The following is a 14,763-nucleotide window of genomic DNA, read 5'->3' on the forward strand; positions in this document are numbered from 1 at the left end:
TCCTTGAGATCATCACTGATTCGTGTCTGTTGCTGTTAGAGGCATGAAAGGCCCAAACTATGGGGAATACAGTGCCAAAGGTTTTAGGGGAATCGTTATCTGCCGGTAAGCATATCTTTCTGATTTAACATAGCCAACTGCCACAGAGAATATGGAAACAAAGAGGGGTGGACATTTTCTCTAAATAATCAGTACAGCTGTCTTTATTGCATTTCACAGTCTACGAGTGCCTTGTTGCATTCTAACTCCACGCCTGAATCAGTGAATTGGCTTTCCTTAGGCCTGTCTCAGAATCAGATTCTCCGGTCACTTTTCACTTGGTTTAACTTCAAGATACAAAACGATTACTGTATTTTGAGTCAGAGCTCCTTATCAGTTAAGTCACTTCGTCTCCTAAATGTCCTCATCTACAAAAGCAGGGCGTCCGTCCACATGATGCTATGATGCTAAGGTCTTGGAAGCAGTTCGTCAATGCCTGAATGCCTGACCCTGACTAAAGTAGCTACATAAAATAAGAACTCATTTTTTTAATTTTTCAGTTTGCAAATTACAGCCCTAGAAGATAGGGTAAATAAGTATTATAATCCTGTTATAAATTAGGAAAGTGACTCGAAGAGATTGAATGACTCGCCCAAAGTCACACAACCTCCATCTGACTCCCGACTGTTCTACTTCCTTGGTCCAATTCAATTCAATAAAAGCCTAGTAAACGGCACGGGACCCGATATGGACAGATGCCAATATAAAGATGGCCATATCTTTGCCCTCAAGACTGTACATTCACCATCCACTGGGTCATGGCCACTGGAACTTTTATATGACCTAAGTCCAGCTAGATCTTATGACTCTCATTCAGGAGCAAAAGCAATAAGAACTACATACACAACGAGCCTCCAGGGCTCTGTTATAGTTGGCATCTATAACCATCTATACGTACCTATCTCTACGCAAGAATTCTTAATCTGGTGTCCACAAACTTATTTTCTTTTTTAAAATATTTTGATTTTGATCATTTTTAGTATTTTAATATGATTGATTTCCTTTGGTTTATGCATTTAAAAACATTATTTGAAGAAGGGGTCCGCAGTCTTTATCAGACTGCCAAAAGGAGCTATAACACAAAGAAGGTTAAGACCCCTTGTTCTACAGCCTAGTCAGAATCACTCACCCAAACTGCGCAGATTATGATGCCCTGACCTCTGACCCTTTGACTCTAATTAGAATCCTCTGTTCACTGACTTGAGAAGTCTGGCAATTCCCAATGTGGAAAGATATGTATCTCTTGCTTTTTCCAGTTTTGTACGTTAGAACTCCTCTGAGTGATCCTGAATCTCACTGAGGAAACTCTGCAATGTTCTACGGCTTCAAGTAATCAGAATGTCATCCTAAATCAGCAGCATCTTGGTTGATTCTTGGGGACATCTTGGGGAAATCTTACCATTTCTAAAGAATCCCTCTCCCATTTGAATTCTGTAATGCACGGCCTTCACAGCCATGGCAAAATCTTTGGTAAGTATAACTCTCCTTGCTTACATATTACTTAATAATAAAATTTAAACACTTTATTACTACCATTAAGAGATTCAAGAAAATGTCAACAACCTCTATGCACTTACTTTGCCATTTCAAAGCTTTACGAGAATAACTTAAACAAACATTATGAGTATTCTTGATGAACAGTTAAGAAAGGAAATGGTAGGCTTTCAAAGACATCATTCTACAGCAAACCGTTCTAAAGTCACACAACTGACTGAAATGTCCAGAGAATGCAAGTTCCCACTGTGCTTATTGTTTATTAGTCTATAAAAGCATTCGATTTAGTATAAAGGCCTGATTTAGAGACCCTCCCCTATCTAGATGTCTCCCATGAACACAATAAAATCGCAATAGATTCATTGAAAGACAACAAAAAAAAACTTTGATCAATGAACCCGTTTGGTAATATCAAGTAAGGCATAAAATAGGCACACACGAGTTACACAGATAATTTTGCTTCTTTCAAGGTTACGGTGGTTCAAGATTCATTGCTATGTAACAATATAAGGATTACTGATATTTCCATACTTCCATACTTTGATGGACCTGTGGTCTCATCAACATGTATATTCTGTCCAAAAGTGCATAGCAAAACCCATCAATGCATTTTCATCCTACATGACTTTTGACCAAGTTTCCCTATAAATCCTCCAAAGGAGGTCCAATTAAACTGCTAGAGACCTATCTCTAGGTCCTCTGATATTGCACAGACACTAATAAGCTTTTGCTACATGGGCAACCCATATCTTTTTCCTGTCATACACATCTCTGATTATATAATTTATACCTATTTCCCTTATGTAATTCTTAATTGTTAATATATTATAGCCTATTCATGTGTTCTGTGTTTCTCCAGCGCTCTCTGGGTGACCCATACCTTTAAGTCTTTGGAGACCATGGCATTCTATGTTTCACAGATATACAATAATACTAGAAGAATGGTGATGTTAGAAAAGAAGGACTTTTGTACTTCAGGGTGAAACCTGAGTTTTGGTTTTTCTAAAACAGTGCAAATTCCAAAATGCCATTCGGCTCATTTGTTTCCTCTTCAGTTCTAGGCATTTGCTCAATGCCCCTTTACTGTGTTTGTCCAAAATACATATCAAGATGGACCAGCTACTGGGGCAGCTAGGTGGCGCATTGAGTAGAGCACCAGCCCTGGAGTCAGGAGGACCTGAGTTCAAATTCGGCCTCAGACGCTTAACATACTTATTAGCTGTGTGACCCTGGGCAAGTCACTTAACCCCAAATGCCCTGCCTTCCCCCCCTCCATAAAAAATACATGCAACTGGGAAATAAGATATACAAGCAAGGGGGTATAGAAATCTATCTTGCCCTACAAGAAAGTAAGGGGAAAGGGGATAAGAGGTGGGGAGTGGGGTGGCAGGAGGGAGGGCAGACCAGGGAAAGGTGCAATCATAATATATGCCATCTTGGGGGGGGAGGGTAGAAATGGGGAGAAAATTTGTAACTCAAAATCTTGTGGAAAATTAATATTGAAAACAATTAGAATGTAAAAAAAGAATAGTTCAATGAAGGAGGAGGTTGGAGTTTATACTGGGAAATGGCTTTAAAAAACCAAAAAGTTCAATAAAACTTTTCTTCAAGGGCAAAAATAAATAAAAAGATGGTCCAGCTCTCTGAGCTGATCCTCCAAATGTATAACATAGTTTGAACAACAGACATTTTTCATCCACTTTTTTTTTCTTTTATGAAGAGCTGTGCTAAGCTCTTAAGAAACAATATTTGATGTAAACAGCACATAGGTCTTAAAGAGGCATTGTGGTCCAGTGAAAGGAGCACTGCAACAAGGATCTCCATTCAAATCTCGTGGTGTGTCACTACTTGGCTGACCTTCGGCAAATCACTGGACCTTTCTAGGTCACAGTTGCCTCATCTTTAAATAAGGTGGTTTGACTAGATGGCCTCTTTGGAAAGCATGCCTCTATCTCTCAGGCCTCACTTGATATTCCTATTATGGGATCGTCAAGCAGAGTTTGCTCTCTTGTTCCATAAGTCAAGGATTTTTGAATGATTTTAACATATAGAGAGGACGAATCTTCTTGGAGAAGTCTTCAAGTTAGCATTTTGCCCAACCAAATGAAAGGCATAATTCGTAGTCCACAAAAAATAAACAGAGTGGACTCTTGGATTCTCTATTCCTTTCAGTAAATTGAGTAACTATAAAGATGTGACATTCTGTAAAATATTGTTTATGAAAGCCTTCCTGCTCCCATCTCATCTTCATCAAGTATTCTATCTTAAAAGAGTTTTGTAGAGGAAGTTAAGTAGGCCTATAGGTCTTAATTACTGATATTTTGTTTTTTTCAGTACTATGAATGCTTGAAGAGGAAGTGTGGTATACCAGATAGAGAGAAGGAAGACGTGGGTTCAAGTCCCACCTATGACAGATATTAGCTATGGTACCCTTGAAATGTTACTTAACTTCACAATGACCTAGGCAACAGTCTAAAAGTGTAAGTTACAGAGTAGGTGTTGACCTGCCTTAGTAAAGTGAGTTTCCTCATCAGAAGCTTCCTATACTAATTAAAAACAGCGTACACATTAAAAAAAAACAACCTGTGATTTCCTCCCCCCTCTCCCCAAGAGTTTGGTATCTTCCTCTCTCTTTACTAAGAAGTGATATCTGTGTCCTCAGAGACAACTTCTATATACAGTAGTTTGCATTTTACAAATATTATTTCATTTGATCCCCACAACAACCCTCAGAGGCGGGTATTATCATTATCTCTAATTTACAAATGAGGAAATTCAGGTAGACAGAAGGTAAATGACTTCCTCCAAGTCACAGAGCTCGTAGGTGTCAGAAGAAGCTGGATTTGAACTCTAGGTACAGGACCCTACCCACTGAGACACGCAGCCATTCCTCCTCTTGCTTATTCTGGGGAGCTGTGATGTTAAGAGTCCAGACGCGGTATCTCCGTAATGGATAAAAGGTCCATCATGGAAATCTTTATAGATTTTTTTCCACTTTTTATCCGTTCTTCTAGTTTCCTATTTCTGTGAACTTATTTTTCCCTGCTTCTCACTGTTTTATGAGGGTTGCTCATAATCTCACACTAGCCCCCTTGTAAGATTTTACAAACAAGTTCATATTCCAAACCAGTGCTTCTGTTGGCTAACATGAATTCATTCATATGTTTCCTTTTACTTTATTCATTTTGGTAACTGATTTATATTAATAAAATTTCCTTAGAAAACGGTGATCTTCCATGTTGATGTTTATTCTTTTATCCATTACCCTTTTTTGGTGTTAACAGCTTAATAAAATAGGTCAAGTAGGAGTTACTCTACCTAGAGACTTTCCCTTCCAACTCTGAAATTCTGTGTTTGCAATTTGATCTTTATTTTTATCTTTGCCCAAACAAGGTTGTTATAAGGATCAAATGAGATAATTTATATAAAAAAGGTTTGTAGATTTTAAAGCACTACAAAAATGGAGGGGCTATTATTAATGGTAATAATTAATAATAAGATGGTAATCTGACTCAACACAGACAGCAATTTGGAGATTAGTCCCATATTAGTAACCAATCATTTCCTAACTGTTAGACTATAATCAATTTCATTTCAGGTGATGTTATTCAGTACTAACCATGTCCAGAACTTCCCAATTCTCTTTTTTATGAATTTCTTGAACTATTCATGACATCTAGGTATGAGGTTTCAGCATATTTTATCAGCATTTGGCCAGTCTTTCTTTCTCACAAACCATGTTTTTCAAGATATTTTTCACTGTTATTCCATAATATTTACCTTGTTATCTGCCACTACACTGAAGTTACTAACAGTAACATACACATTGATTTCATTTGGAAGTTCTTATTGAGCTCTTCATAGATTTTCTCTACCTTCTCATGCTTTGCAACTACTATTGGAATATAAGGCTCAATTTTATTCAGGGTGGTCTTTTTGCAAATGCTTAACATAATTACTGCACTATGAGATAACTGACTATCCCATGAAATAATGTTTATTCTTGCCATTGGATGCACAATAAAACCAACTCTGCCAACTTCTTAACTGCTTCTCCGAGGAGAATCCCTCCTTCCGCTTGGCTGCTACTTCTTTTTGGCTTAGGGTTTCATTTATAAAGAAAATGTCATGGCTGATATGAATAAGTTTCTCCAGTAGACTATCCACTCATTGGTCACTGGACAAGGCTCTCACATCTACAGTACCCCACAACTAAGGTCATGTTTTCTGGTTAGCCCTTTGTTTATACTACTGCGTTTTAATCCATTTGGACCCCATTTTTTCCACAGGAAAATATTACCCCCAACTTCAACGAACATTCTAATTACATCAGTATATGTTGGCTGCTGTTCCCATACAAGGGATATAATAACGAAATCAAGTTTTAAATTTCAATTTGGTAAACAACTTTAAAGGAATATGAATGATGTGAAAACACTACTAAACAGAAAAAAATCAGCTCAGTGTAGAGATCTCTGCTCATGGACAGCTATGCCACATCCACAACAGGATGCCATTTCTTCTAAGTCTTAGATATTTAGGTGGTTCTTGATTTAATGGTCCTTAGTAGCTAGCCTTCCTCTTTGGTCCCCTGTATTACTTCACTTCTACTCCCATGAAAAAAGAGGGGCAGTGCCTCACTGCCTTGAAAGGGGTTAGGCCCCCTGTCTTCTATTTCCACCTGGGTAAGAGATGTCCACAGTCCCTTTTTTATTCCTGATCATTACAAAAAAGAGAAGCATTTAGGTTCAGGCAATGAAATATCTCAACAAGGCTTGGTTATTTAAAACATAGTTGTAGATGGGCTGATATAAGAGGGATGTTTATAAGGCCAGGAATTCTGGGGATCAGGGCTATTCCTCGCTCCACCCCCAAAACCAAGACTGTTTAGAGGCTCTATTTAAGGAACCTTGGACTAAGGCAGCAATAACGGTCCAAATATCTCTAGCGCTTCTCATAACAACCCTGTGAAGTAGCAAATATTGTGTATATGTGCTTTAAGTTGTTCTTCAGTCATGTCCAACTCTTCCTGACCCCATTTTGGGATTTTTCTGGCAAAGATACTGGAGTGATTTGCCATTTCCTTCTCCAGCTCGTTTCACAGATGAGGAACTGAGGGAAACAGGGTTAAGTAACTGGCCCAGGGTCACACAGATAGGAGGTCTCTGCAGCTGGATTTGAACTCAAGTCTTCCCAAGTCCAGGCCTGGAACTCTATCCACTACACCACCTAGATACCCAGTAAGTAACAGATGAGGAAAGTGATGCTCACATGGTTGAAGTGACTCCCCCTACTAAGTGCCTGGGCTAGGAGTTGACCCCAGGGCTTCTGATATAGCATCTTATTTTTCCTGCTGTACCATAATGCCTTTCTAATCTCATATTACTAGACAGTTGTCATGACCATCCAGGCTGTGTCTGTATTGTGCTGTGAGACCTGATCACCCCTGATCCCAGGCTTTGAAACCTGACTATCACACACATCTCAACAGAAATGGTGAGTTTAGTTCCCCGGGGCCACTCAGGCTGTTTAGAACTGCTGTAGCTCAATCAACCACACTGCTGTCTGATCATTCCTTAACAAGGCCAAATGGGATAAGTCAATTGTCCTGGAATCCATATGTTGGGCCATGTGTAGAAACAGCCATCGAAATAACCACAAATCTACCAAAAGCTCCCTAGGGCCTGAACTATCAAGAATATTTGCATGTAGAAGAGTGTCAGGTCCTGGGCCACTGCCTGTACTGTACTAAAACCAGAAGTAAAACATTATATCCTGCGAATATCAACATTTGGTTGTGTGCCAAGAGGTACATTACAACCACCATACAGAATTGTATCTTATGCTTATTGCTTCCTCTCCATTTTACTACATTACCCAGCCAACACTGAAAAAGCAGAAACGTACAAGAACAAAATCTGTGGAATCTCATAATTAGAAATACATTGGAAGACAGTGGTTGTTGCTTTTAAATGTACACACTTAGAGATATAGATATAGATATAGATATATGTCCTTACTAAGAACCATATTCCAAATTGGCTGAGCAGTCGTTGGTCATGTTTGTCATCATCTTTGTTGTCAAAGTCAGTGTTATCCAAGGAGTGGTGAGAAGAGGAAAGCCCCATTTGTCTTCGACGGTTTAGTTCATATTCCCTCTGCTCAGCATGAAACTCAGCTTCCTTCAGCAAGCTGCAAAAAGAAAAAAAAGGGGGGAAGTTTCATATCAGATAATCTGGAAACAAATGGTAAATAATGACTTACGCAGGGATGGCCATGAAACCTAAATATTGGTTTAAACCTCAGAGATTAGTGTAGTACAATAGAAAAAGCAATGGATTTAGAGCCAGAGGATATGGGTACAAATCCTGGCTCCGCCACATAATACTTGTGGGACCTTGGGCAATCACTTAACATCCCAAGGAGATGCTAGTTTCCTTATATGTAAAAAGATGGGGATTTAACTAAATAGTATGTCATCCCTTCCAGCCCTGTATCTATGAACCTGTGATCCTGTGGCTTTTCACGGAGAATGGACTTGATCACTTATAGGATCCCTTCAAACTATAAATCTATGATACTGTAAAGCATGAATCCTCTCTACAAGATCCTAAACAAGTGGTCATTTAGCCTCACCTTTAACACTTTCAGTAGTAAGGAACTCAATTGTGTTGTATAATACTTGCATTTTATAAATGGAAAAACTAAGACACAGAGAAATGACTCCCCTCAAAACACATAGGACAACCATTGGAGTGATGGAAGCTAAAGAAAAATCCAGTTCTGTTACAAAATCTTTCCATAGGATCTCAAGGCCTCCTTCCCCTGTCTTTCAGTGTATGAATGTTGTAAACACATATAAGACTACTGGGGGAGGCAGGAGGTTTTTTTTTAAAAAGCTGATTCAGAATTAGAATACAGTACACCCCTAAAAGGTGTGAAAGAGGAGCCACAAATTTTCTGATACATGTAGTGGAAAAAATTAATAAAGTATTTTTTTTATTTAAGAGGTGCTTTTTTTTTACTTCAAAGGAAATATAGTCAGAAGGCTGAAAACAGACATGCATCTCATCAGATACAAGCACTGCAAAAAGCTGGTGCGTCAGTGTCTACACATCTTTATGTGTATATTTAAGAGGTAACCCAAGGTGAAGACCAGCAACTCTGCTAGCTGTCACTTTACCTTATCACAGCCTCCACCGCACACACAAGTTCCTCAGCCCCACATTCCCGTGTGTTGATGGGAGGAGGTGATGTCTGATACAGGTGGGTCTCTGCTGTGGCTCCTGTTGATCCAACTTCATTGCTATGGTGGTTTGAATGGCACCTTTTACAGTACCGGACAGGCCTGTTTCCATGGCGACCACAGCAACCTGCTGAGAAGCAGGTGACAACAGCCCTCCTCACGTGAGAACTGCAGTTCTGAAAGTAAAGAAATTTTAAAAAGTAAATGACCAATGCAAATTTAGTTAAAAATTGTTACCAATGGGAACTTAATGGGCCAGGCAAATGTATAAGAATTCTTGAAAATGGAAATTAGCATTTGAAAGCAAGGCTCTCTGGAACCAGTTAGGTTTCAGTAATGATAATGTGATACAAAATGTTTTCTACTGGTCTATTAGAATCAAAAAGGCAAAAGAGAAATGTTTTAAAACTTTAAATATCTAAAAAAAACTAAAGAAAGTAAAACCATTAAATATCAACTGTGCTTCAAAGCCCTCTTTAAGCATACCTCAATGATACAGAGTGTCATGTATGAGGAAGAGTAAGAAGCCCAGTTTGACTCCACATAGAATATGTCATGAAGGAGCATAAAGTGTCATAAGGAGCATAATTCATAAGGAGCATGTGTTGTAAGACTGGAAGGTATGTTGAAGCCATTTGTGAAAGGCTTTAACTTCCAAACAAAGAATTTTATTTTCGATGCTAGAGGTAATAAATAGGGAGCTACCAGAGTTTACTGGTAAGAGCCAGCACTGGGCTTTAGGAAAATCACTTTGGCAGCTGTGTAGACCATGGTTTGGAGTGGGGAAAGAGGAGGCACAAAGAGGCATGAATATCTTTTCCCCAAAACCCTCCCTTTTTCTGAACTTCCCTATTTCTGTTGAGGACTCCACCATTCTTCCAAGCACCCAGCTTTGAAACATCAGTATTATTTCCTGACTCCTGATTAAAATTCATCGAAATAGCCAGATCTTGCTATTTCTACTTCTCCTACGTCTTTGGCCTAAGTCCCCTTCTCTCCCACTCACACAGTCACCACTCTAGTACAAATCATGCTCCCCTCCAGCACAGAACTTCTGCAGTAACTTCTTAATGGGTCTTCCTGCCTCCTCTTTCCCCACTCCAAACCATGGTCTACACAGCCGCCAAAGTGATTTTCCTAAAGCCCAGTGCTGGCTCTTACCAATAACTCCAGTAGCTCTCTATTTATTACCTCTAGCATCAAAAATAAAATTCTTTATTTGGAAGTTAAAGCCTTTCACAAACGGCTTCAACATACCTTCCAGTCTTAGGACACACGCTCCTTACGACACTTTATGTTCCTTCATGACACTGGGCTTCTTACTCTTCCTCAAACATGATACTCTGTATCTGTGCCTTTGCGCAAGCTGTCCCAGCTGTCCCCCAAGCCTAGAATGCTCATCTCCACTTACCCTCCTTTGACACTCGTACAGGCCAAGCAATATTTCGGGTAGAATTACCATTTTGATTATATTAGCTCAGCCTACCCCTGAGCAACTGGTATTTTCCCAATGATTTAGATCTGACTCTATTAAAACCCTTTGGTAATTGTGTTCATATAGTTGCTGGCTTTGCCTTGGAAGGCAGATTCCCAAGTATTTTATATTGTCTATCGTTATTTTAAATGGAATTTCTCTTCCTGTCTCTTGCCGCTGGGCTTTATTAGTAATACACTGAAAGGCTGATGATTGGTGCGAGTTTGTTTTACATCCTGCCAGTTTGCTAAGAGATAGCTTTGTTCCCTCCCGGTCTAGTCTAATCCCTTCCATTTCTTTTCCTTCTCTTAACGCTAAAGCTAACATTGCTGGCACAATACTGAATGACAACGGTGATCACGGGCATCCTCGTCTCACCCCCGATTTTATTAGGAAATGGAGCAACGTTTTCTAGCTGAGGCCTTCCTTTCCTGCCCCTCCCCCAGCGGTTAGCGCCTCCGCGCAGAATCGGCTCGTATCGATTTGGGGTTTATATATTTACACACGCCCGTATGGTCTCTTCGAGGACACGACCTTTGTCCTGTCTTTGCACCCTCGGGGCCTGGTATAAAGTAATTTCATCAGGGTTGGGGCGTCGCCTCCCCTACCCCCGGATACGGATCCCAATTCTTCCACCACCCACGAGCTCTGGGGGCCAAAAACAAAACCAAACGTTTCTCCCCCGGTGGACGGCCTTCTGGTGACAAAGGTCTCCGGGTCACCGGGCCAGGCCTCTACCGGAAGCCTGTGTGACCCGAGGGCCCTGGGTGACCTCCTCAGCGCTGGAGGACTTGGGGCAAGGCTGGCGTCGTGTGCCTCACCTCGGCTTAACCTGTGGCCGTGGGGGGCCCACCCTTGGGGTGCGCCCGCCGCGGGCTGGGGGAGGGGGCGCCACACACACACACGCACGCACGCACGCACGCACGCGCTCTCTCGCCCGCGCACGCGCAAATGCTCTGCAAGGCATCGAACGTGAGGGTGCGAGAGACTCCCAGCAGCGACCCCTCCACGGTCACCCGGGGCCACCATAAAGCAAGGAGCACACGTCCCCACGGTGTGTATTTTGGTTTGCTCTCGGAGGCGGTAGGGATACCGAGGAGAGCGACTACCTTGGCGTAGTGGAAGAGCGAACCCCGCAGGGCCAAGCACCGTGACTGGCCAGCGCAGCTCTGACGCTCGGCCTTCGTGACCCTGCCCCTCGTGAGGCAAAGGTGCGAAACTGCGCATGCTCCAAAGGTGGACTTCCCATTGGCCAGCTTCCCTCACTTACACATGTGGTCAAAAATTAATTTTAAATGTGTGTATATATGCGTGTGTGTGTGTGTGTGACACAGATACATACATTTTATTTACATATTATATGTCTTTTATATTGCTGTATTTTATATTCATATAAACATATATTCCAAAATTCAACTTGTGTTGACTATGTTCAGATAAGTGTATAAGCATATACCTTTTTTTTTTACCAGTCATGTGATTTTACTGCGTAGGGAAATACTGATGAGGGAACTACCCCCCCCTTTTCGGAGGTCAGCACGTGATGTGCAAAGAACAGTCTTAAAGAGTTGCCAAGAGAGTTTAAATGAATGGTTCAGGGATACAAAGCCAGGGCGTGTTACGGGGCTGAGCATTTCAACTCTGTATCCACTTACATTGCCTTTCGTGTGTGTTAATATGTAAATGGATATTTATTATCCGTTCCAGTAAGTTTTCTTTCAAGGCAAATGCTGGCACGTAAGAACCAGGACTGTGCGTCTGCTCTCCAAAGCTCAACCTGGCTCCTGGAGACTCATCACCCCAGAGTGATGGATTTTTTGCCCTGACCGCTTTAGAAAGATCGCCTACTAAAACACGCAGGGACCAGTCTGCATCATGGCAGGGTGTATGTCAACCAGAAAACAACCAGAAAAATATCTTTGTTGAACTTCAAAACAGGAGATTTTCATTGCACCCTTATCTCGAAGCAGCATCCAAGGACAGACACTTCCAAAAGTTCTGTCTCACTACGGGCAGCCTTAACTGACTGGCTGCTCCAAGCAAACCGTTTCCATTCCCTTCAGTTCTCTGTGGGAGGCCCTGAATAGCGTGGCAGTAAGAACCACAGGAACACCCCAAAGGCAATATCACAAAATAGGGATAAGAAGACTCCTCCAAAGGAGAGCTGGTTACAAACCTCAAGTGAAAGGGAGGTAATATATTCCAGAGATAAGGGTATGAAAATGGGCTATTGACTAAGAGATATTCCACAGTTTCAAGAAATATTGTTAGGTCTGGCTTTAGTAGTAGGTGTGAAAACCACTTCCCTATCTACCGGTGGTGACTTGAGGGTCTCCATTTACACCCCCATCACCTTCCCCACCAGCTGGAGCCTGAAATTCTCTAAATATGGATAAATTCACTCCAAAAGTCTATCCTATTCAAATGTAAATGCCCCTGGTAAGGAACACATTTTAGGTCCTTATTTAGGATTAATTTAACAAACTGCTTTTGAGTCCTGGCAGGAACTGAGGGCTAAAGGGAGCTGTATGTGTGAAATATTGCAGAAGTACATAAAGGTACTTATGGGAGGGAGCTGAAAGAGCACTGTTGAAAGGGAAAGGAAGGATAAGAAGCCATTTATTGCCCAGGGTCAAGAAGAGGCACTATATTGCTTACAGGAAACAATCGTGTTAAAGCAAAGGTTTGAATTAAACTCTGATCATCACCCAAGATGTTCAGCTTTCTATTCTTGTATTTTCCATTCCAGAGTCAGGCTTTCAAACCATGGAAGTGATATAATTAGGGATAGACTTGGAGCTATTTCCCAAAGTCTTTGTCTCTCTTAATAGTCTGATAGAAACATCTATCTTTTTCCTTTTTTTAGTAAATGGTGTCTCCTTTTGCCCAGAATTACTTCTCTCAAATCTAAGGTGTTCCTTCGACTTTTGAATCCCTTCTTTTTCCCAAATATGTATGTTTTCCACCTCTGACTTTCAGGACCACCTTCTTCCTTCCAATTTCCTTTATGCCTAGAATCTTTGTTTTCTCTTTCTCACTCTGGGTTTATAAGGGTATAGGCATACTACACGTTATACTACCTGTTACCTTTGGAGCTCTGTTTCCAATCTGCCACCTCTAGTTAGTGACGGGGCCAAGACCAAAATCAGAGACAGATCTCCTGGCTCAGAGACTTGTATTCTTTCTCCTACAACATATTGCCTCTCTTGTTCCCTTATTCCACCCAAACAAGTATTAGATAAAGAAAAAAGATGGAAAAGACATAGAGAAACTCATGTTTGAAGGCAATCTAAAAAAAAGAGAGTCTGGAGGCAAGGAGATCATAGTTAATCACATAGCTTGACAAATAAATGACTATCTTCTATGCATACAAACAGGATTAGTATATTTTGTGCACATATGTTTTGGTACATACCCCCTCCCCACCACCACCGTAAAGTCTTTTTAGCATGAAAGTTGCACCATTTCAAAAAATTTAGGCTCTACATTTATTCTGTCATTGTTCAGATGTTTTGGTGGAACGTTTTGTTTTGTTTTGTTTTGTTTTTAAACTAATGCCTTATCCCATCATTTTGGATTGATTACACATTATCTCTATTATTATCAAGCACACTGTGCAGGATGGATTAGCAAGATCAAGGCTGAGAACACTGGCCATCTGAAAAGTAAGCAATCTTGCATGCTAAATCACTTTTTCCCCCTTCACAAATTATGATCACATAAACATTTTGGAGACCATGGCACAGAAATGAGGCACATGTTCATGGAATGAAATCATGAAACAAACACAGAAAGTCATGCCTCACCACACAGATGGTTTCGTCTTACCTTTTTCTGACATATAGCAGATATTTCAGCTGTAAGGGGAAGGTATACAAAACATCAACAGAGAAAGGAAGCCCATCTCACCAAGGGCATTCAGGGGAGAAAACAAGCTTAGTATAATATTATCTCTGGAACCGGCCATAGAAATCCATATTCTTATAAGTCTGCAATATGGATATCTACTTCATCTTGGCCTGTATCTTTAGGCCTAAGTAGTCCCTTCATGGGCCACAAAGCAATCTTAGCGCTCTTTTTCATCAGTGGCCAGTGGCATGCATCATAACCATCAGCTTCATCATTTTCATAACACCTTACCTTTATATAGTGTTTGTTTCTGCATATATTATCTCAAATGATATTCATAACCCTCTGAGATAGGTAGTACAAATATTATCCTCTTTTAATTAAAGGCATTAGGGACTATAAAGCATTGAAGAGGTTTTAGATGAAGTAGATCAAGTAGATCTGTTCACAATAATAGTGTAAGCACAGTACTTATCATATAGTAGCATAGATTAATAAATGCTTTTTCATTCATTTTTTTTCTTTTAAAGCATTACCCTAGTTCATCAGTTCTCAATCTTTTTATCTCAGAGCCCCTTTAGATTCTTAAAAATTATTGAGGACTTGCCCAAAGAGTTTTTGTTTATGTGGGTTATATGATAATCTGTATTTACTGCCTCAG

At 40.5% G+C, this 14,763-nt stretch overlaps 1 protein-coding gene across 1 annotated transcript in view; it reads right to left on the minus strand.

Moving 5' to 3' along the window:
* UNC79 (unc-79 homolog, NALCN channel complex subunit) overlaps positions 1-14,763 on the minus strand; it is a 291,664-nt gene that overhangs the window by 212,160 nt on the left and 64,741 nt on the right. The window contains exons 10-12 of the mRNA XM_036735956.1: positions 14,082-14,110; positions 8,717-8,955; positions 7,554-7,725 (exon numbers count right to left, since the gene is read on the minus strand). Coding sequence (XP_036591851.1) covers positions 7,554-7,725; positions 8,717-8,955; positions 14,082-14,110 — 440 coding nt within the window. The remainder of the gene's footprint in view (positions 1-7,553; positions 7,726-8,716; positions 8,956-14,081; positions 14,111-14,763) is intronic.

The sequence above is a fragment of the Trichosurus vulpecula genome, chromosome 8, assembly GCF_011100635.1.
Source record: "Trichosurus vulpecula isolate mTriVul1 chromosome 8, mTriVul1.pri, whole genome shotgun sequence".
In the NCBI taxonomy this organism is placed as follows: Eukaryota; Metazoa; Chordata; class Mammalia; order Diprotodontia; family Phalangeridae; genus Trichosurus; species Trichosurus vulpecula.